Source organism: Macaca thibetana, chromosome 1 (assembly GCF_024542745.1).
Source record: "Macaca thibetana thibetana isolate TM-01 chromosome 1, ASM2454274v1, whole genome shotgun sequence".
NCBI classification, from domain to species: Eukaryota; Metazoa; Chordata; class Mammalia; order Primates; family Cercopithecidae; genus Macaca; species Macaca thibetana.
In genome coordinates this window covers 157,350,861-157,374,076 of record NC_065578.1, presented here as the reverse complement: position 1 = coordinate 157,374,076, position 23,216 = coordinate 157,350,861, and the positions used below count along the sequence as shown (strand labels likewise).

Genomic DNA, 23,216 nt, shown 5'->3' with positions numbered 1-23,216 from the left:
TACTTTTACTGTAGGCCTAACTTAATCAAGTGAATTTAAAAAATTAAGAGAAATATATGCTACCACCTATACTTAAACCTGAGCAGAGGGATATTCTTGGTTGTATAGATTAAGACATCATTTAAATTCAAAGACAGGATGGTCAGAATGCAAACACTGGTCCACCTTCTAGTATAGTATGTGGAGATGATATGGATGGAGGTGAATTATGGAAAAAATGGCTTGGGCTTATATGTAGAGGAAGATATAGTTACGTACTCAGCATTAGAAAGAGAAAAAAACAAGGCTCTTACGGAGTTCCACCTTCTGTTTTTCTTTAGTTTAATCACAACCATTAAATATACTCCAACTATATATTTTATTGTAAGAAACTGAGTTTATATTACCAAAGATACCGTATTATTAGGGAAGCTAACTTTAAATATGACCATTAATTCCATATACATGAGGGACCTAGAGTAGATGAATTCTAGAGACACAAAGTAGAGTGGTGGTTGCCAGAGGCTAGAAGAGTGGGGATGAGGAGCTATTGTTTAGTGGGTTTAGTTTCAGTTTTGCAAGATTAAGAGTTCTTTACAACAATGTCAAATACTTAACAGTACCGAACTATATACTTAAAAATGGTTAAGATGGGCCAGGCGTGGTGGCTCGTGCCTGTAATCCCAGCACTTTGGGAGGCCAAGGTAGGCGGATCACAAGGTCAAAAGATCGAGACCATCCTGGCCAACATGGTGAAAATCCGTCTCTACTAAAAATACAAAAATTAGCTGGGTGTGGTGGTGCGTGCCTGTAGTGCCATCTACTCGGGAGCATGACGCAGGAGAATTGCTTGAACCCAGGAGGCAGAGGTTGCAGTGAGCAGGGATCGCACCACTGCACTCCAGTCTGGCAACAGAGCGAGACTCTGTCTCCAAAAAAAAAAAAAAAAAAAAAAAAAAAAAGGTTAAGATGGTAAATTTTCTGCTAAGCATAATTTTATTACAATAAAAATATATTTTCTTTCTTAAAAATATGACTATGAAAAAATCTAATATTTTTGGGCTAATATGGAAATGCCTGCCATGTTCTGGCAAAACAGTGATTTTTAATGACAAATGCCATGAAAAATAGCATGATGATGATAATGCAAACATGACCATTTTCTGTATTATTTAGGATTAAAAAAAAGGAGGGTCATGGAAACAGGGGAAGGACGGTATCTAGAAGAGGAACTCTTACATCTTATCCTCTAATAATTAACATACAGGTTCTGAACTTGTAGGTATAATTCTAGCTTATCTCATGCTTGTGGGGTGGCAACTAACATTATTACCCAGTTTCTGGGTACAACGTAGCAATAGATATATCCTATGAAACTATATAAGAATGGACAATCAGAATGGTAAATGATATATGAAGTACAAATGAATAAATTGAGAATATTTAACTTGTAAAGTGGGAAAACATGTTAGCTACTTTAGGGCTTTGATGTGAAAGGAGTAGTAGAGGTACAGCTGAGCTTCAGCAATCCACATTAAGTGTAGGTTCGACATAAAGAGCTTTAACTGTTTGCTAACAATGGCTACTTCCTTACTCTATCACTAGAAACACTCAAGAAAGGTATTAATACAGAATCTTTGTACTAGGAATCCTGGGTTCTGGTTCTAGAATGTCAAGAACATCATGTAATTCCTCTGGGCCTTACTTAGTTCTTCCTCTGTTGGAACTGATAACCTAAGTTGCTTGACAAATTTAAAAGATATTCTACACAATTAAATAAGTTTAAATAATAAATTAAATAATAAATATTAAATTAATAAATATAACGGTTGGCATTATATTAAAATATAATACAGAAAATGGTCATTGCAAATGATCATACTGCATTATGATCACAATACTGTTTTTCATAGTATCTGTCATTAAAAATTAACTGCCCTTCACAACAGAAAACTTAATCTCCTTATCTATCTAGACAGACCTACCTACCTATCTTCCATCCATCCATCCATCCATCCATCCATCCATCCATCCATCCATCCATCAAGACAGGGTCTTGTTCTGTCACCCAGGCTGGAGTGCAGTGGCACAATCATAGCTCACTGTAGCCTCCAACTCCTGAGCTCAAGTGATCCTCCCACCTCAGCTCCTGGAACCACAGAAAGGCACACAGCCACCATGCCTGGCTAATTTAAAAACAATTTTTTTTGGAGAGACGGGGCCTTTCTATGTTTCCCAGGCTGGTCTCAAACTCCTGGCCTCAAGCAATCATCTCGCCTTAATCTCCCAAAATGCTGGGATTACAGCTGTGAGGCCTGGCCTGTAACTTGTTACTTTAAACCTAAGACATTAAAAAGGATACTTTTTATTTAGTACATTTTTTTTCTATCCTACTTTTCAACAAACAGAACTACAGAAATGCCATGTAGACTATATTGACATTATATAAAAAATTAAATTTCAAAATTAAATTGAAAGACTATCCCCCTTCCATTGAAATACAAAATATTTTAACTTTCAATGATCTGAAAACAGCCAGAATTATCTCATACAATGCCATTTATCACAAAAACCATAAAATCAGTGTAAAGCAAATTCTGAATATAGAAGCAATTCTGCCTTATTAAGGACAATCAGTCAGAAACAAATATAGTCATCCATAAATGCTAAAGAGGGAAAAGATAAAATAACTTAAATAAATAAAAGATCTGTGATAACAAGGGCCATTCATGATGACTCATAATGACTCATAATAATTTGGTTCAGGCCGGGCTCAGTGGCTCACGCCTGTAATCCCAGCACTTTGGGAGGCCGAGGCGGATGGATCACCTGAGGTCAGGAGTTCAAGACCAGCCTGACTAACATGGAGAAACCCCATCTCTACTAAAAATACAAAAAATTAACCAGGTGTGGTGGCGGTCGCCTGTAATCCCAGCTACTTGGGAAGCTGAGGCACGAGAATCGCTTGAACCTGGGAGGCAGAGGTTACAGTGCGCCAAGACTGTGCCACTGCACTCCAGCCTGGGTGATAGAGTGAGACTCCATCTCAAAAACAAAAAACAACAACAACAAAAAGTTTCATTTCCCAAACAATGTCCTGTCTTCTAAAGATGCTTATTCAAAATAATATAAATAACATTATTTCCACCATTTAGAGGCTTGCTTTGTCTAGGCTTGAAATGCATTTTTGATGAATTTGTTCCTAATGAGAGGATAGGACAGAAATCCAGCACTTAAGAATTTTATAAGTCCCAGGGCATGAGAGGTTCTATTTCTAGGTGAAAACAAAGAAACATTCTAATTTCTTCAATACAATCATGTGCTGCATGACATTATGGTGAACTGCATACATGACAACGGTCTCATAAGATTATTGTTCCATATTTTTACTGTACTTTTTCTATGTTTAGATATATAAATACCTACCACTGTGTTACAATTACCTACAATATTCAGTACAGTAACATGCTATACACGTTTATAGTCTAGGAGCAATAGGCTATACCATACAGCCTAGGTGTGCAGGAGACTATACCATTTGGTTTTGTGGAAATACATACAAATCGCCTAAAAATGCAGTTCTCAGAATGTATCCCTGGTGCTATATGACACATGATTCTATTAAGTTAAATGTCAAGCTAAACTAACTCTTCAATGTAAAATGAGTATCAATAACTAGAACTGGAGGATAGCATTAAATTTCAATATAGCATAGAGGTTAAAAACACAGATTCTTGAATTTACGTCCTGACTCTTACTAGTTGTATATCCTCAAGCAAGTTACTTCCCCTCACTGAACTTTAGTCTCCTCATCTGTAAAACAGGAATAACAATACCTGTTATAGGAATAACAAGAGTGTTGAGAACATTTCAGAACATTTATGCAAAGTATATAAATATCAAAAATAGCTATTATTACTTATAAGTATTAACTCATTCCACCCAGAATACCACTGTAATTTTGAACGCATAACTAACTCTTATTTGGATATGATGATGAATCACTTTGTTGAAAAATACGTAAGTTTTAAAAGTATCGGTTCTAGTATCATTCAGAAAGATTGTCTTTGTTTTCCTGTTCATTTCACTAAAATGTAATACCAAAATATCCTTTTTTTTTTTTTTTTTTTTTTTTTTTTTTTTGGAGACAGGGTCTGCTCTGTCATCCAGGCTGGAGTGCATGAAGTGCAGTGGTGTGATCATAGCTCACGACAGCCTCAAACTCCTGGACTCAAGCAATTCTCCCAAATCAGCCTCCTGGGGAGTTGAGATTACAGGTGTGTGTCACAATGGCCAGTTAATTAAAAAATTTTTTTTGTAGAGACCAAGTTTTGCTGTTTCCCAGGCTGGTGGTCTTGAACTCCTGGCCTCAAGTGATCCTCCCTCCTTGGCCTCTCAAAGTGCTAGGATTACAAGCATGAGCCACCACATCCAGCCTTCTCTATTTTTATTTCTGACTTCATGGCAAAGTTCAGGTTACCATTTAGACTAAAAATTTTTAAACCATTTTTTAAGTTTAAAGCATTCATAAAGCCTATCAAAGCTTGATGGTAATGGGGTGGGAGATATGGTGGTGCCGAGAGTATTATATGTAGTAGAGCTCCTGGACAATCTAATTCAACCTTTAGCTTGTATCCTGTTAACAAATATCCCTAGAAGGGAATGACTGAGAACCTCTCGTGATCTCCAAGGCAGCCTATGCTAAGAAAATTCCAGTAATTGCCAGGCGTAGTGGCTCACCCCTGTAATCCCAGCACTTTGGGAGGTTGAGGTGTGTGGAGCACCTGAGGTCAGGAGTTCAATACCAGCCTGGCCAACATGATAAAACCCCATCTCTACTAAAAAAAAAAAAGTTAAAAAATTAGCCAGGCGTGTTTGTGGGCACCTGTAATCCCAGGTAGTTGGGAGACTGAGGCAGGAGAATAGCTTGAACCCAGGGACAGAAGTTGCAGTGAGCCGAGATTGCACCACTGCACTCCAGTCTGGGCGACAGAGCAAAACTCTGTCTCAAAAAAAAGAAAGAAAATTCCAATAATTAAATAGTTCTTTACAATGAGATGAATCTGCCTCTAATGTCCACTCACTGGTTCTATCTAGTTCTACCTCCTGGGATTAGCATGGTCTAAATCTAACCCCTCCTCTTCAGAGCATTCCTTAAATTTATATGACTATTCCCACTTTTTCTTTGAAGCTAAAGACTAGGGTTCCTTTTTAACACTTCCTCATATTTCAAGTACTCTCTTCATGCTCTAGCTGCTTTCCTCCATACCACCTTGGATTTAGTAAATATTAAAGCAGCGCCCAGGATGAAACATAATATGGTTATAAAAAGATGGGGAATGGGGAGCGGAGCAGATCAGGATTATGACCCTCCTCTTCCTATTCTACTCTATACTTAAATGCAATCCAAGATTTCAGTTCCCTTTTGGACTGTTCCATCATTCAGTGGACTACATATCGTAATTCCAATGACTAAAACCTCCTTTTCCATAATCTAAGACCATTTGATATCCTGATCCTGCTATTTCAGCATATTATTTATCTTCCCCAACTTCTTATCAACTGCAAATTTAATCAGCACACCATCAGTGTCCTCATCCATATCATTAATTATAAGATACACCAAGAACAGAACCCTTTCAGGCATCAGTGGAAAGTCTTCCAGGGTAACTATTTATTTGCCAGCCCTCTCTGGGTAAGGCTGCTCAGGCAAAGTCCCTCACACTGAACTATCATTCTGCCTGTATTTCTCCATCTTACAAGGACCTTACGTGAAGCTGTCAAAATCCTTGTTGAAATAAAACCACGGTATTTTCACAGAATTCTTTTGCTCTAATAAATTTTTTAAAAAGGAAATTAGTTCATTTAAATCAGTGACAGTTAAACTTTTGAGCAGTAAATACTTTTTGTTCGAACAAAATCTTCCCAGGAATCATAAAATCGAACACAGCTAATCAAAAGTATTTTAAAAGTATACATTTGTCTTATAGTATCATATTTTAAAAATTATCTCATTACAGAATTGCCCAACCTGTGTTCTGCCAAAATAGGTTTTCTAAGAATTTACTGGTAATTATCAATTGGATTTTATCAATATTACCTCCCCAATAAGCATTCAAAATGAATTTTAATGTGAAAAACTGAAAGTTCCACATTAAAGAAAACTACTAAACTTTACTTCCAAAATTGTATTTATCTATTTTTTTTTTTTTTTTTTTTTTTTTTTTTGAGATGGAGTGATCTCGGCTCACTGCAACCTCCGCCTCCCAGGTTCAAGTAATTCTCCTGCCTCAGCCTCCCCAGTAGCTGAGATTACTGGTGCCCGCCATCATGCCCGGCTAACTTTTTTGTATTTTTAGTAGAGACAGGGTTCCCTCATGTTGGCCAGGCTGGTTTCAAACTCCAGACCTGAAGTGATCTGCCCGCCTCGGCCTCCCAAAGTGCTAGGATTACAAGCATAAGCCACCATGCCCAGCCTATTTATTTTTAAGAGACAGGCTTTTACTGTCACCCAGGCTGGACTGTTGTGGCTCACTGTAGCCTCCAGAGTACCTAGGACTACAGGTGGACACTAGCATGCCCAGCTAATTTTTTTTTTTTTTTTGTAGAGACAGGTTGCCCAGGCTGGTCTCCAACTCCTGGGCTTATGCAATCCTCCCACCATGCTGAGATTACAGGCGGGAACTACTACGCCTGGCCCAAAATTATACTTAAAATTTGAACCAGGCGTGCTCACTTCAGTAGCACATATACTAAAATTTGAGCCAGGTGTGGTGGTCCACAGCCCATACCTGTAATCCCAGCACTGTGGGAGGCCGAGGTGGGCGGATTGCTTCAGCCCATAAATTCGAGATCAGAGATCAGCCTAGGTATCATGAAGAAACTTCATCTCTACAAAAATAAATACAAATAAATTAGCTGGGTGTGGTGGCACGCATCTGTGAAGTCCCAGCCATTCCAGGGGCTGAGGTGGGAGAATAGCTTGAGCCCGGGAGGCTGGAGGTTGCAGTGTGAGCCGAGATCACCACACTGCACTCTGGCCTGGGTGACAGAGGGGGAACCTGTCTCAAATAAACAACTACATAAAATTTGAATCAAATGTTTAAGTTACCTCCAAAAGCAAACATTATGAAGACTACTGATCTATAAGATATTCTTTTTGTGTGTAAATCCATGGTGACTTTTAGTAGTAATTATAACAGCAGTTACTTCAGATATTTGAAATATACTAGTTACTTTGTCTAAATTCTCATTTAATTCTCACCCTAATGTCACAAGAGGAGCTAATTAACTGAGGAAACTAATGCTCAAAAGGCCAAGTAACTTTACTGCAAGCCATTAAGTGGTAAAAGCAATTTTCCAACTCAAGTCCTTCCAAACCTATAATCCACACATGCCACTGTTGATGCAGCTTCTCAAGCCTTCCTTTCCTAAGTCTTTACAAATCTAACTCTTCCAAATAACTGATGCAATTAAAGTTGCTGCACACCAAGTACTGCTACCTTCCCTTTAAAATTTGGAACATTTACCTCTTTCCACTCTTCCCACCTCAAAGATGATTAAGAAATCTCACATGCAAGATTTTCTCAGCATGTAAAAACATTTGAGGGCAGAATGCCTGAACAGAACTCAAATTTTTTTTTTTTTTTTGAGACAGGGTCTCACTCTGCAATGACAGCTAACAGCAGCCTGGACCTCCTGGGCTCAAGCGATCTTCCCACCTCACCCCCTACTCCAGTAGCTGGGACTACAAACACTGGCTAAATTTTTTTGTAGAGATGGAGTTTCGGCATATTGCCCAGGTTAGTCTCAAACTCCTGAGCTCAAGCAATCCTCCTGCCTCAGCATCTTAAGTAGCTGGGACTACAGTTGTGCAACGCCATGTCTGGCTGATTTTGTTTATTTTTTTTTGTAGAGATGAGGTCTCCCCATTGCTCAGGTTGGTCTCGAATTCCTTGACTCAAGTGATATGCCCTCCTTGGCCTCCCAAAGTGTTAGGATTATAGGTGTGAGCCACTGCACTGGCCACCTCCGGGTAATTTCTTAAAATAGCTTCACTTATCTTGACCTTTAAGTTCCTTTTGGCCTAAAATACATTGTTTTGACTGTATTTTACATCATCCAATTATTTAGGTTTTTTTGTTTTGAGAGAGTGTCTCCCTCTGTTGTCCAGGCTGGATGCAGTGCAGTGGCATGATGATGGCTCATTGCAACCTCTGCCTCCCAAGTTCCGGCGATTCTCCTGCCTCAGCCTCCCCAGTAGCTGGGATTACAGTTGTGCACCACCACAGACGGCTAATTTTTTTTTTTTTTTTTTTTTTTTGTTTAGTAGAGACGGGGTTTCACCATGTTGGCCAGGCTGCCCTCAAACTCCAGGACTCAAGCAATCCACCCACCTTGGTCTCCCAAAGTGCTGGGATTATAGGCGTAAACCACCACACCTGGCCCATCCTATTCACAATTTAAAATATCAAATTCCCTCCGGTTGTGGTAGCTCACACCTGTAATTGCAGCACTCTGGGAGGCGGACATGGCAGGATTGCTCAAGTACCAGGAGTTCGAGACCAGCCTGAACCACACGGCAATACCCTGTCTTTTCTAAAAAAAAAAAAAAAAATCAGCCAGTCGTGATGGCACGCGCCTGTAGTCCCAGCTACTTGGGAGACTGAGGTGGGAGGATCGCTTGAGCCCAGGAAGCTGATGTTGCAATGAGATCAGGCCACTGCATTCCAGTCTGAGCGACAGATTGAGACCCCGTCTCAAAAAAATAAAACAAATATAAAATTCACAACAAAGCCACAAGATATGAGAAAGCAAAAATAAAAACAAAATCCCCAATAGTATTATAGAAAAGAGTTCCTAATTTTTTCAAATCGGATGCTTCTAATTTCTGCAGAAAACGGAGGTGGGTAAAGGTGTTCTGAATGACTAAGCCAGACACATTTACTAGATCACAATTTCCTACTAAGTATATATATATATATTTTACCAACTTGTTAATGGGTTAGCCCTATGAATAAGTATTAACTCTTATAAGGCACTCCTTATTCCCAAGACTCAAGTTACTTTATTTCACAACTTACCAGGTTCAGTTTCACCGTATAAGAAAATGTTTTCTTTTAAAGTCACACACTGCTGGGCGTGGTGGCTCACGCCTATAATCCCGCCTTCAGAGGCCGAGGCGGGCAGATCACTTGCGGTCAGGAGATCGAGACCATCCTGGCTAACATGGTGAAACCCTGTCTCTACTAAAAATACAAAAAATTAGCCGGGCATGGTGGCGGGCACATGTAGTCCCAGCTACTCGGCAGGCTGAGGCAGGAGAATGGCGTGAACCTGGGAAGTGAGCTTGCAGTGAGCCAAGATCGCGCCACTGCACTTCAGCCTGGGCGACAGAGCAAGACTCGTCTCAAAAAAAAAAAAAAAAAAAAAAAGTCACACACAAATTTCAATGAGCATAAGATAAAGTATTTGATAAATGAAGTCAGCTAGGTTAGATTTTTCCTAATGGAAGCTTAGTGTAAAACCTATGCAACTGGAGACAGAGAAACCTCCAATGTATGAGACTGAAGGGGTCTCAGATGCGCAATTACTGAGTAGAGTCCCATCATCTTGGAAACCTCGGTGGTATCTTCGAAACTGTCTAACTCAAACGCTAGGGACAGACCTGTAGCCTGACAAAGTTAGGTTTATTAACTGAATACAATGAAGGACAAGCACATCAGAGAAGTGTGGAGCATCTCACATAACAGAAAAAGTTACAGAAGTTTGGAGAAGTGTAGAACTAAGATAAATGAAGCAGTATCTTGATAGACTATAAGCACAGAACTGTGTTAAAGGGATCAATATCAGGTCTGAACTGCAGAGTGGAACTAGGGTCCTATTTCCTGGGAAAGAAGTTAGGGTAGATGCAGAATTTTATCCAAAGCTCTGAAGTTGTAAATCAAAGCTAGTTCTCTGTGTCAAAATGACTTAGATCTTCCTGACAAAGTGTGATGTTTCATTTTTACTGATAGAATTCCAAACAGTAAAGTTTCTGATAGTCTCTGATTTTACAGAACCAAGTTTCTCTGTAAGAAAGCAGTAGTCACTCAAGGAAGAGGGGTTGTTATGAATCTCTAGAGCTGCAGCAAGTCTTTGGAAGATAAGCAGCTGTATGTTATCCCAGCGTAAGAGGTAGCAGGACCGACTTTTACTCTTTCAGTGGAGCTAATATTTAGTTTCTTCAGCAGTTCATTTCCTAAGTTATTTTATTGTGACCTAGAACACTCCAACCAAAGGTAGCTGGAAAGGAAATCTCCCTGAAGATCGCCTTGCTTAGCACAGAACTGAACAGATACACAATTCAAATAATAGATAATACCAAGAAGCACCTGAAAACTGCAATACCTAGTTGAAACACTCTTAAGCAGCCTGTGGCCTCTTCATCTAAAGTGTTTCAAAGACTTATAATTAAGACCATTTAGTTATTTTACAACATGGCAGTATAACTGTATAACGATTAGTTTCACTTCCTAGAATCTAGACAGCAATAATTTTTTCCCAACGAAACAAAGGGATGCCCAGTTTGACCAAAGTGGTCTTGTGCTAAAAAATAAAAGGTTTCCTCTTGGGGCCGGGCGTGGTGGCTCAGCCTGTAATTCCAGCACTTTGGGAGGCCGAGGTGGGCAGATCACAAGGTCAGGAGATCGAGACCATCCTGGTTAACACGGTGAAACCCCCGTCTCTACTAAAAATACAAAAAAATTAGCTGGGCGTGGTGGTGGGCGCCTGTAGTTCCAGCTACTCAGGAGGCTGAGGCCGGAGAATGGCATGAACCCGGGAGGCGGAGCTGGCAGTGAGCTGAGATGGCACCATTGCACTCCAGCCTGGGCGACAGAGCGAGACTCTGTCTCAAAAAATAAAATAAAATAAAAAATAAACAAACAAATAAATCAAGCTTTCCTCCTATTGTCCACAACATGCGAGTCTCCTAGGTGCAGTCTCCAGTCTCAACAATTCAAATAGCTACTTCTGAATTTAGAGTAATACGGTCACTTTCCTTTTACAGCTAGGAATTGTTTTAAAAATGCAAATTAAACACTTTTCAGCATGCTCAATACTTTTTAAGTTCAAAGTTTCCAAAGTAAACCATTTGGCTATGCAGATTGTAAATCACACAACTCTAGAGAGACAACATTCACGTAGATTATAACAGGTGCAGTATCCCAGAGTTACACAGTATGGTGACTATTACATTTTTGGGGAAAATAAGCCAAAAAACCCCAAAAAGCAAAAACCTTTATTCAAAATTAGCTTTATTTAACTAATGGTGTTTTTTGGGGTAGAAGAAACCAGTGAGAAAAAGCTTTGAAAATTGTAAAATGCTTTATTAACTGCAAAATACTATTACTCCAATGGAGTTCAACATCTCCATTTGCATTAAGTTTTACAATAGGCATTACACCTTTTTCAAATGCAATGGTTTTCCCTTTAGTCTTTCAATATGTTGACTCACAGAAACAGATTGTTTTGTTCTTGGGACAAACCCTACTTGATCACATATATTTTTAATACAGTTAAGTTCTCACTTAATGTCACCGACAGGCTCTTAGAAACCCGGGCCTTAAGCGAAATGTTGCACAAGACCGTTCTTTCTCATCAACCTTGTAACAAAACATTATTCAAGAACCTGTCTACTGTATATCCTTTTGCTTAAAGTTAGAAGTTTCCAAGAGCCTACTGATGACAGTGAGTTATTGTACGCATTGGTTTCAGTTAGCTAATAGTCTGTTTAGCAATTTTTGCATCCATATTTTTATGTAAAATGAGTCCCTCATTTCCTTTTTGTCCTTTAGGTGGCTTTGGAATCACCTAGTCAAGGGGAAATGCCCTCATATTTTGAAATGTATAAACTTAATGCCACCTAACATTTTCTAGGCAAAGGCTCACACTAAACATTCCACTGGTTTTTCCTTCTGTCAGGTGTATCTCCCGTTAATCTCTTCACATTTTCTCCTCTTCCTCCCTAGAAAATTAGGCCTCTCCACAAAAGTTCTATTATGAACTGTAACTTGCTCCAAAGGAGACAAAATGTGCTAACACTGTGACAAAGTGTACCCTGTGACAATGTCACATTGAAAAGATCACGAACTGGCTTTGGGTTGTTCACAGTAGGATTCAAATTCCTGCTTCATCTCTTAATAGTTAGGTGAACTGTGTCAGTTACTTTATTTATCCTAGCCTCAGGCCTAACATATGAAATGAGGATAACATATGCCTTGAAGAGTTGTGCATGATTTTGAAATATGTATAAAGTATCTGGTGGAATTATTTGGCACCTAAGAGTTGCTCAGTAATTGATAATTCTATTAAGCGAAGAAGTGATTTTTTTTCAGCTCATGCTGTTGAATGTCCTCAATCACCAACCCACAATTTCGAAATCCAAAAAGTTCTGAAAATTAAGTATTTTCATAACTTACATGGTGGCAAAACATGATGACCTAAATGTGAGGCCTTTCATATCTGTATGAAAATTCTTAAATTCACTAGAGATTTTTTTGTTTTGTTTTTTGAGATGGAGCTCTTGTGGCCCAGGCTCGAGTGCAATGGTGCAAGCTAGAGTGCAATGGTGCAAGCTCACTGCAACCTCCGCCTCCCGGGTTCAAGCGATTTTCCTGCCTCAGCCTCCCAAGTAGCTGGGATTACAGGCGCCTGCCACCACGCCCGACTCATTTTGTATTTTTAGTAGAGACAGGGTTTCTCCATGTTGGCCAGGCTGGTCTCAAACGCCTCAGGTGATCCGCCCGCCTCAGCCTCCCAAAGTTCTAGGATTACAGGCGTGAGCCACCGCGCCCCCGGCCCTCACTAGAGATACTAATGTGATTGTTTATAGGAGTACTATTCTAAACTAGTGATGGTACATTACTATACAGTACACGCATCCTATTACCTTTTGGGAATTCCAAATTTTTCAATAATTTAAAACCACATATGGCCCCAATGGTTTCAAACTAGGAATGTGGACTTCTAAACATTCTCTGTAGAATCAAATACTGTAAATACAAAGAGTAAAAAGGATATTTATGCCATCTAAATCTGGCCTATTATCTCTACACTAACTCCTTGGGTTCAAAGTCATCACTAGTAAACTGAAGGAACTGGACTTAAGTTCTTTCTAGCTTATTTATTTTTTTAACTTAGTACTGTTAATTCTCTCTCTCAGCCTGGACAACACGGTGAAACCCTGTCTACAAAAAACTAGCCAGGTATGGTGGGCCACACCTATAGTCCCAGCTACCGGAAAGTCTGAGGTGGGAGGATGCAGTGAGCCTGTCATCACACCACAGCACTACTGCCTGGGCGACAGTGAGACCCTGTCTCAAAAAAACAAAAAACAAAACAAAACAAAAAGTACCTCTGAAAATTATTTTAAATATTGAGTTGAGCAAAAATGCTCATGTTAAACATTTTGGCTGTTTTTCCTAAAATGTTTTATACAGAGAGCTAAAAATCAATGTATATAGAATGTATTCACCATTGAGGAGATACTAAATAAAAAAACTTGACCATCTTCACACTGAATACTAGGCAAGAAAGATTAGTACCATGGAAAAAAATGCTAGTTTTGTATTCAGATCTGGGCTCAAACCTTAGCTCTGCTATTATAGCTCTGTAACTGTAACATATTCTTTAAGCTTGTTTTGTCATGTTACATGGTGATAAAGAAAAATACTTGTTACAGGGTTGTAGTAAGGATAAAACAAAGTGAAAACCTCTAGCACAGTTCCTGACTCTGCACTTTTTCTCAATGTTTGTTAAGTTACTCTGAAAACATTTTAAACATTGTAATTTTCAGATAATTAATTACATGTATGTTGAGCAAAAGTGAATACTTTTCTTATAAAATTAACTTCCCGGCTGGGCCGGTGCTGTAGCTCATACCTATAATCCCAGCACTTTGGGAGGCTGAGGTGGGTGGATCACTTGAGGTCAGGAGTTCGAGACCAGCCTGACCAACATGGTGAAACCCTGTCTCTCCTAAAAGTAACAAAAATTAGCTGAGTGTGGTAGTGGGTGCCTGTAATCCCAGCTACTCTGTAGGCTGAGGCAGGAGAATCACTTGAATCTGGGAGGCAGAGGTTGCAGGGAGCCGAGATAGCACCATTACAGTCCAGCCTGGGCAACAAGAGGGAAATCCTATCTCAAATAAATAAATAACTCCCCCATTATTCAGGTGTTGTAAATTATGTAAGGTATCTTTGATGGCGTGTCTTTGAAGGAATTATGTCTTTTTAGAGGAAAGTGACATGTAATTTTAAGAAGTATAGATCCAAGGTTAATAAACTCACACTTCACACACACACATACAAACTACAGAAGATAATGAGCCAGTCTCATCTACAACCATATTAAACTTGTGTCTTTGTGTGCACATTTGATAACAAATTTTGAATTACCTTGAATTTTCAAGTTTCTAGTTTTTCTCTTTAGCTGAGGACTTCTTGAAACTAACTGTTTTGGGGGAGAGAATATTAATTTTTAGAATCCAGGCATGGCCCAAACAATTCTCTCTGAATAGAAAGCAAACTGGAATCCTGGCAAAGCAGTTAATTCTCAACATTACTTGTAAACATGACAAACAATAAAATTTTATAACAACTTGTAAGAGCTTATGTTTTCACATCTAAATTTTCAATGGTAAGGTTCCTTACAATCTCAAGTGTTAAAAGACAAGGTATCAAGCACACTTAGGTTACAAGGAGAAGCAAAAAGATTGATTTGAGCAACCTGGATCTCTTTCAGTAAGGGAGGAGGATCTCTGGAGAATGTAACAAAGCTGAATTTCAAGAAATCTGGTTTCTAGTTTGGGCAAGTCAGTAAATCTGAGCTTTCTTTCTCACCCCTTAGAAGTAACGGCATTTTCCTTCCTTCCTCACAAAGCTGACTCATGAAAGTACTTTAAAGTTAAAAATGTTATACACTATGTTCTTTAATCAGCACTAATAACATTAATATTGATCGGGCAGAAGGTACGGTGATCATGCGGGTGGGGACCAGCAGAACTGGGAATTGGGAAATCCAGGTTCTCGGCCCAACATTTGCACCTGCTAGTTCGTGATGCAAGGCACCTCACTTATTCAGGTCCCCATTAAACTAGGTTTAATAAAGTGAGTTTGCCTAAACCTCTTCCTAGCTCCAAGACTAATTTTAAGGTATTAATTTGAATCCAAGGTCTAAAATATTTGAGCTCTCATTTAGAAGTCAGCCACTGCAAAGGGTAAAGACAGCAATCTTGTATGAACAAAGTTAAACATAACGTGCTAGACAGAGGTCTATGCTAAGCCATGCAGTAGCCAAAAGGTCCACCATACCACCCTTCATTTGGAAACTGATGTTAAGGTGCCACTGGTACACTTCCAAATGCTCTTAAAATGTTTAGGTTCATATTAAAATAAAAATGGATATTGTAAAATGAGAACCAGAAAAGCTCCAAAATTATACACAGGCCTAAGGGCAAAAATACCCCAAAAGACTACACAGTGACAATATTTTCCAACTTTTGCTTTTTTGTTTTTAAAACAAAGCTGATGATTCTGAAATCTGGTCAAGTCTATCACTTTTTTTGTTGATGTTAAATGCACTAACACAGATTCTTCAATTATACTTTGAAACAAAAGCATTTCCCTAAGTCAGGACTTTTTTATTGCAAAATTTAACAAACCACCAAACTCAAGTTTAATTATTTCTGCTTTATTATTGGTCATGAATAAAGACTTCTTTTAAAAAATAATTACAAAGAGAATTTATGACTAAAATATACTCGGTAACCAACGTGCTCTGAAATTAATAATTTGAAAATGGCAAAAAAAAAAAAAAAAAAAAACCGGCCCACACATATTAACTTCACTCTTCAATTAGGGGCAATAAACAAGGTCAACATTAGTTTAAACAACATACTGAGTAAGAAAAAAGTTGTGAAGTCCCAATGCCTCCAAAAAACTGATAGAATGTGCTTAATATATATATCCCCACATGGTAACATAAAAAATCCAAGTTTTCCAGTAAAAATGTTCTGTTCATGTTCCAATACCTAAATCTGGGAAAACAAATTCAGGCAGATGAGATAAGAATGTCACCACAATAAAATAAAGTCATCAAAACTTAGTGAATTAAAGTTTAAAAGGTAGAGAAAAATAACCTAATTTGACCACACAGTAATTACTTCCAGAAGACAAAAGATCCAATCCAGGTAAAATAAATCTTTATTTTATTGTATATTTTACCTGATCCTAAAGAAAATATTCTACGTGAGTTGATGAGATACATCGGTCAAGTTTTATGCCAAGAAATTATGCATACTATAACTCTGAAAGAGCTATCTAGACTCCTTACCAAAAGGCCAGCATAACTTTCAGAGTAGAGATCGTGAGTTACCACAGATGCTGACTGAAACAGAGCTAACAGCAGCTCTTTCTCCTCATTCCCACCCCGTGTGTAGGAGTATGCAGTCCCATGCCACCACCAGTTGGAGGATGATCTAGTCTGGAGACAGAACGGTGTAGAACAAAACCCTTTCCACGGTCCCAAACCTCTCTTCAGAACTCTAATTAAAGATACTTCCGTTTCTCATACAACTTGGAATGAAGAGGAAGCAACAACTGTTAAAAACATTTAAAAACTAAGCCTTTATCTATTTATTTAGAAAACACACTATGCAAAGAAGCCAATTCCTTACATTAAAAATATTTATTTGCAACAGCTCTCCTTTTCAAGGCCTCAACAGATTGGACTAAACCACACCCCTCCATAAATGGCACATTCCATACAATAGCCTGGAGGATGGCATAGGACGATTCCACCGACCGCTGGGGGAATAGCAAACTTGTTGAAATTCCGAGAATGGAGTCTGATGGTTACCCGAACCTAGCCCTTTTATTACTAAAGTCACTCGGGGACAAGAGGGTTACAAAAATATCCCGAGACGCGTACGCGGGTGAGAGTGGAACGAGAACCACACGGGATTTGGGCTGTGCTGTTAACCCGCACCTCCCTGAGTACGGACATTTCCCCGAGGAAGGACATTTCTAGTCGGAGAGAAAGAGCGAACTTTGGGGTTAACTCTCTCAAAACTCCGAGGTGGGGAGAGAGGCAGCAGCCCATTATTTTCCAGGATCCAGTCCCGAACTCTCACTTCTGCCCGGGGGGAAAAAAACGGGTCCCGCCCACGCTCGGCCCGATCCGGGAGGCGGGGCCTGCAGCGACCCCGAAGGACAGACGCGGGGCCGGTTGGGTGTGCTGCCCCTCCCCCTTTGCCTGGAACACCCCCGTCCGCTAGAGAAAAAGGGCTCAGGGCCCCCACCCCCGCGCCAGTCGCGGGGGGAAGGGGCAATACGGGTGCCTCCGCCCCTCCTCGCTGAAGGTGGGGAGTGGAGCTCGAGTCCGCCCGCCTCCCAGCGCTGACTCCAAGGGGACGGCCCCGAGGAGGTGGGGCCTCTTGGGGGCGCTGACTTCACACCCCTCCCCCTCCGGCGCTGGCGGTTCAGGGACACCCCGCCCGCTCCAGTGCGGTGGGTGGGGGAGGCAGCTGAGCAGACCGGAGCCCTGCAGCGGCGCGGGGCGGGGAGGGGCGCGCGCACGGGCGCGCAGCCGCCACCCCCGCGCGCCAGCAGGGCCCCCCACGCGCAAGGGTGCGCGCGGGCCCCGAAAGGGAGGAGGCCGCGCGTGGCACCGGGGATGACCGACTCTAGCCTTCTGTCCCCCACTCTTTTCACCACTCGCCCCCAGCCCCCTCCAACCCGCTCCAGGCCTCAGACTCCGCACTGACCTGACAGGCCGCGACATGTTCGCTGTCGAAACAGGACCGAGTCGAGAAGCCAAAGACCAGGACCCCCCCCACCCCGCGCGCTCGGCGCCCCACCCCCCCCGAACTTCAGCCGATGGGACCGCTGCTGCCGAACCCCGAGCTGCTGGCTCCTCAAACTCCGCTGCTCTTTGGTTCAGGGCTCCTGGAACAGACGAGCCCCCCGCTCCCCCGTCTCTTCAAAATGGATGAATCAAACCAGCCGAAAATGCGCCAAAGCCGCCGTGCAACCAAACCCACTAGGGTTTGTGCGCTCCTCCCCAACACGCCTGCTCATTGGAGACTTCTGCCAGATGCGCCCAGATCATTAGTCCGTTTGAATCATCACGTCTTCCAGGCCCCGCCCTATTCTCTGACAGGCTCCACCTTCACCGTGGGGTCCTGTTAGTCAAGATGCTCTGAGAGCGCACGGCCGCAAAACAAAAATGGTCGCTGCTTAGCCCGCCCCCTGGCTTCCACTCCAGAGTTGCAGATTCGTCTGGGGTCGTATCTTAGAAAGACTAGAAAAAAAGATTTGTATAGAGTTCAGCGTTGCTCAGTGTTAGTTTAATGGTGTTTCATCTCGTCCGCCTTGATAACCTAGAAAATCCTCTAATAGCAAAACCTGTGGGGTAGGTAGCAGATTCGTCACTAAGGGGCTGCTACAGAATTGGAGGGAAATTCCTTAGGTTCAAAAAATTTGACCTTAAACCTGCAAGCCCCTTACCCTGGCTTCAGCATTAGCCCTCAGGGACCTAATCAGGCTGCTGGAGTAAAGAGGCAGGATCATAATCAATGAATATCTTCACCCCCAATTTCCATTCTCCATTCTGGACCTTGAGATCCACTTCAGGGTCATTAAAGTCCCAGTCTGGTACATTACTATTTTAAGAGTCAGGTGTACAATAACTAAAAGCATGAGCTCAGGGGCTACAAGGTATTTCAGTTGGAATCCCAGGTCCATTACTTAATAGTGGTATAACTTTCCTTCTCTGTGCCTCAGTTTCCTCATCTGTAAAATGGGAAACAAGGGTACCTAACCCCATAGGCTTATTAGTATTAAATGAGTTGACATATCTATCAAAAGCCTTTAGGATAGTCTCTGGCTCACAGTAAGTGCTATGTAACTGTTAAATTCAAGTTTTAAAAGATGATTCCATCCCTGGGTAGAGATGGGTGGAGCTGGCCCAAGACCCTTTCAGTTCTATTGATTTACCCTTGTACTTTGAAAAACAAAACAAAACAAAGACTCTTCGAAGTCATATAACTGAAAGTAATGCACATCATTTCACTTAAATCCGTGAGCATTTGCTGGATGCCTAACACCCTCAAAGGCAGAGCTCAGGATTCCTATATGAATGGCTAAGACTGAGTCTGCCATCGAAAATAGACGTCAATCCCTACCACAGTCAAACCCACCATTTTTGTTTTGTGACCATGCGCTCTCAGAGCATCTTGACTAACAGCATCCCAGGGTGAAGGTGGAGCCTATCAGAGAGCAGGGCGGGGCCTGGAAGACGTGATGATTCAAACGGACTAATGATCTGGGCGCATCTGGCAGAAGTCTCCAATGAGCAGTCAGTTAATAACCAACTGAAGATACACTTTCCAAACAACAAAAAAACACACCACATCTGCCTCCTGAAAGTCTCCCTTTGTAAAATCTGGCTTCTCAAAAAGAAGAGAATAGCACAGTCCACCAGTGAAGTATTAAACAAGTTAATATCTTTTGTCTCTTCCATGTTATTCCACCCTCTGTCACCCATATTTTTAATTTTTATTTTTTTGAGATGGAGTGTCACTCACTGTGCTGCCCAGGCTGGAGTGCAGTGGCACAATCTCTGCGCACTGAAACTTCCACCTCCCGGGTTCAAGCGATTCTCCTGCCGCAGCCTCCCAAGTAGCTGCAATTACAGGTGTGTGCCACGATGCCCGGCTAATTTTTGTATTTTTTTGTGAAGACAGGATTTCACCATGTTGGCCAGGCTGGTCTCGAACTCTTGCCCTCAAGTGATCTGCCTGCCTCGGCCTCCCAAAGTGCTGGGATTTACAGGCGTGAGCCACCGCACCCGTCCCCCACATTTTTTTAAAAATTGTGGTTAAAAAAAAATACATAATACATAACATAAATATGCCATTTTAACTGTCTCTAAGTGTACAGTTAAGTGGCATTAAGTACATTCACATTGTTATGCAACCATCACCACGATTCAACACCAGAACTTTCCCAGACTGAAATTCTGTACCCATTAAACACTAAATCCCCACTTAACCCTTCCCCACAACCCCTGGCAGCCACCATTTTACTTTCTGTGTGTATGAACCTGACTGCTCTAGGAATCTCATGTTTGTGTAATCATACAGTATTAATCCTATTGTGATTGGCATATTTCACTTAGCATAATGGCATCCAGGTTTATCCATGTTGTAGCAAGCGTCAAAATTTCCTTTCTCTTAAAGATCAAATAATATTCCATTGTATGTATATACCACATTTTGGTTATCCATTCATCCATCAGTGGACACTTGGGTTGCTTCCACCTTGTGGCTATTGTGAATGATGCTGCTGGGCAAGTGGGGGTACAAGTATGTTTGAGTACCTGCTTTCCTTTCTGGATATATACCCAGAAAGGGAATTGCTAGATCATATGGTGATTCTGTTTAATTTTAAAGAACTGCCATATGGATTCCCTATCAGCTGTATCATTTTACACACCTACCAGCAATGCACAAGTGTTCCAATTTCCCCATGTCCTTGTCAACATTATTATAGCCATCCTAATGAGTGTCCATGTATGGGTTTTTTTTTTGTTTTTTAGACAGAGTCTAGCTCTCTCACCCAGTCTGAGTGGCATGATCTTGGCTCACTGCAGCCTCCATCCCCGGGTTCAAGCAATTCTCCTGCCTTAGCCTCCAGAGTAGTTGGGATTACAGGCATGCACCACCACACCTGGCTTTTTGTATTTTTAGTAGAGATGGAGTTTCACTATGTTTGCCAGGCTGGTCTCAAACTCCTGACCTCAAGTGATCCACCCACCTCAGCCTCCCAAAATGCTGGGATTACAGGCGTGAGCCACCGTGCCTGGCTCCATATATGTTTTGACTAAGTGTATTATCATCCCTACTATTGTCAGAATGCCAGGGCAGAAACTTGGGTGACAGAGTGATCACCAAGTGGCTTTGTTGGAGGCTCTTTTATTAGGCCAAATTGTTATTATTTTAGTAAACATCATTATTTGATATTGTGAGATGGGGCAGAAGAATTCTTGTTACTCATTTATTAAGTAGTGGACAGAAATGACCATAGTCAACATTTGCAGGCAGGTGGAACGTTCGGAATAGATCTTCAGGGTGTTGGTCTGACAGTGCAGTGCAAGGCCAATATACAAATGGCCACTGAATGAAGACTCTCCCCCTTCCAAGGTCAGGCTCATATCCTACCTTTCTCTTCACTGCAGCTTCAGCTAACATCTTCCTTCCATTTGCTCATTTATTCACTTAGTATTTCAATCAACATCATCTCTCAGGGAGGAAATAAGACTTGAATTTCGAGTTTACTTTTTAGTGGACAAATACAGAACTATGGCCAGTAGTGCCAAAAGAATGTGGAATGTGGTCTCCAAGGTCATTTCCCTCTAACCTGTACCCTAGTGATCTGCCCTGTGTACCTGTCTTAACCATCACCATTTTGCTGGAAACTGAAGAAGGACGCTGATCATAGGATAGGTCAGGTTTTAGAAGCACTATCTGATAACCCTGAAGGTACGTGTAAAAAACTAGGAGAAACTATGAAAACAGAAAAGCCTCAGGAGACAGAAAAGGCAGAGTTAGTCCTTTTCCCTGGAAATGAAATCTCATGGCCTTTTAAACACAGTGTTTAATTTCCCCCTATGATTTTAGTTGTTTTGAGAAGTACCATTTTCCTTCTCCTTCACATATGTTAAAGGGTAAGAACTGGCAGTGCTGGGATGGTAAGACTGATGAGTTTTCCATATACCCAACAAAACCCCATTTCCGTCAAGGGCTACACTATAGCAGCTGAGAGCTTCATAAAAATTTTTCAGCATTGTGTCCTGGGCACTTCCAGTTCTGTGAACTCATGAAAGTCAACTAACCAGGTCTAAAGACAGACACTGCTTCCACTGAGCACAGGACCACAGAAGGGTACCACTCTTTGGAGATGCTGCCAGGAAGTTAAAGAAAGCTTCTCCAAGTCTTATTTTTAAAAAATTTTTTATTTTTAAATCTTCTACCTCCAACCTGCTGGCTCTCTCTGTACTACCACTCTAGAAGACAGGATGGGATAGAAGAACTGTGTGTATTAGGTCAGTCTCTCTACAACCCCAGAGGCTGAGTAGCCTGCTTGGAGATAGATCCATGATTAAAGAGGAAATTTTCCCTTGTCTTCATTTTCTCAAGTGTATATTTCTTTGCTCCAGATTCCCATCTTCCTCTCTACTTTGAATATTAAGAGCTAAGCTTAGGTCAATTTGTACTATTAAAACAATAAGGATATACAGCTAGATGTCCAGTTTAAATTGAAGAAAAATACCACAAGAATAACTTACTGTTTTACTGGACACAAAAAAAAAATCCATAGAAAACTTGCCATTGTAACACTGAGGGAGAGAGAGCTTTATCTATGTAAACCACTGACAAATATTCTGAGGTGAACACTGCTGAAAAGGAAGGCATCAAGGTAGAACAAAAACAGCACTGAACTTGTAACCACGATTATCTGTCTCCGAGCTCTATAATTTACTACCTTATGACCTTTAGCAAATTTCAAACTCCCTGTGCCTCAGCTCCTTCATCTGTGAAATGGGGATAATTACACTGGTCCTTACCTACTTCACAAGGTTAGCATGATAACAAGAAGAAAGGCCGGGCGCGGTGGCTCAAGCCTGTAATCCCAGCACTTTGGGAGGCCGAGACGGGCGGATCACGAGGTCAGGAGATCGAGACCATCCTGGCTAACACAATGAAACCCCGTCTCCACTAAAAATACAAAAAAATTAGCCGGGCGTGGTGGCGGCGCCTGTAGTCCCAGCTACTCGGGAGGCTGAGGCAGGAGAATGGCGGGAACCCGGGAGGCGGAGCTTGCAGTGAGCTGAGATCGCGCCACTGCACTCCAGCCTGGGCGACAGAGCGAGACTCCGCCTCAAAAAAAACAAACAAAAAAAAAAAAAAAAAAAAAAAACAAAAAGAAAAAAAAAAATGGGATCACTTGCGAAAGTAGTTTGTAGACTGTGAAGCACTGTGAGAGGTAGAATGGGATCACCTTCTCTTCACCAAAGGAAAACCCCGAATTCCAACAGCTGACTTATTCCTCCAACAGCATACAACCATCCCTAAATACTGGTAACAGTTAAAAACTGCTCAGCAGGGCGCGGTGGTTCATGCCTGTAATCCCAGC

The 23,216-nt window shown here is 41.2% G+C and overlaps 1 protein-coding gene across 2 annotated transcripts in view; it reads right to left on the bottom strand.

The window, feature by feature from the left end:
* Positions 1–18,100, bottom strand: part of NUCKS1 (nuclear casein kinase and cyclin dependent kinase substrate 1) — a 37,058-nt gene extending 18,958 nt beyond the window's left edge. For both annotated transcript variants that reach the window (XM_050764393.1, XM_050764402.1), the window contains exon 1: positions 17,786–18,100. In XM_050764393.1, coding sequence (XP_050620350.1) covers positions 17,786–17,802 — 17 coding nt within the window. In that variant the 5' untranslated portion in view covers positions 17,803–18,100. The remainder of the gene's footprint in view (positions 1–17,785) is intronic.
* Positions 18,101–23,216: the final 5,116 nt, after the last annotated feature.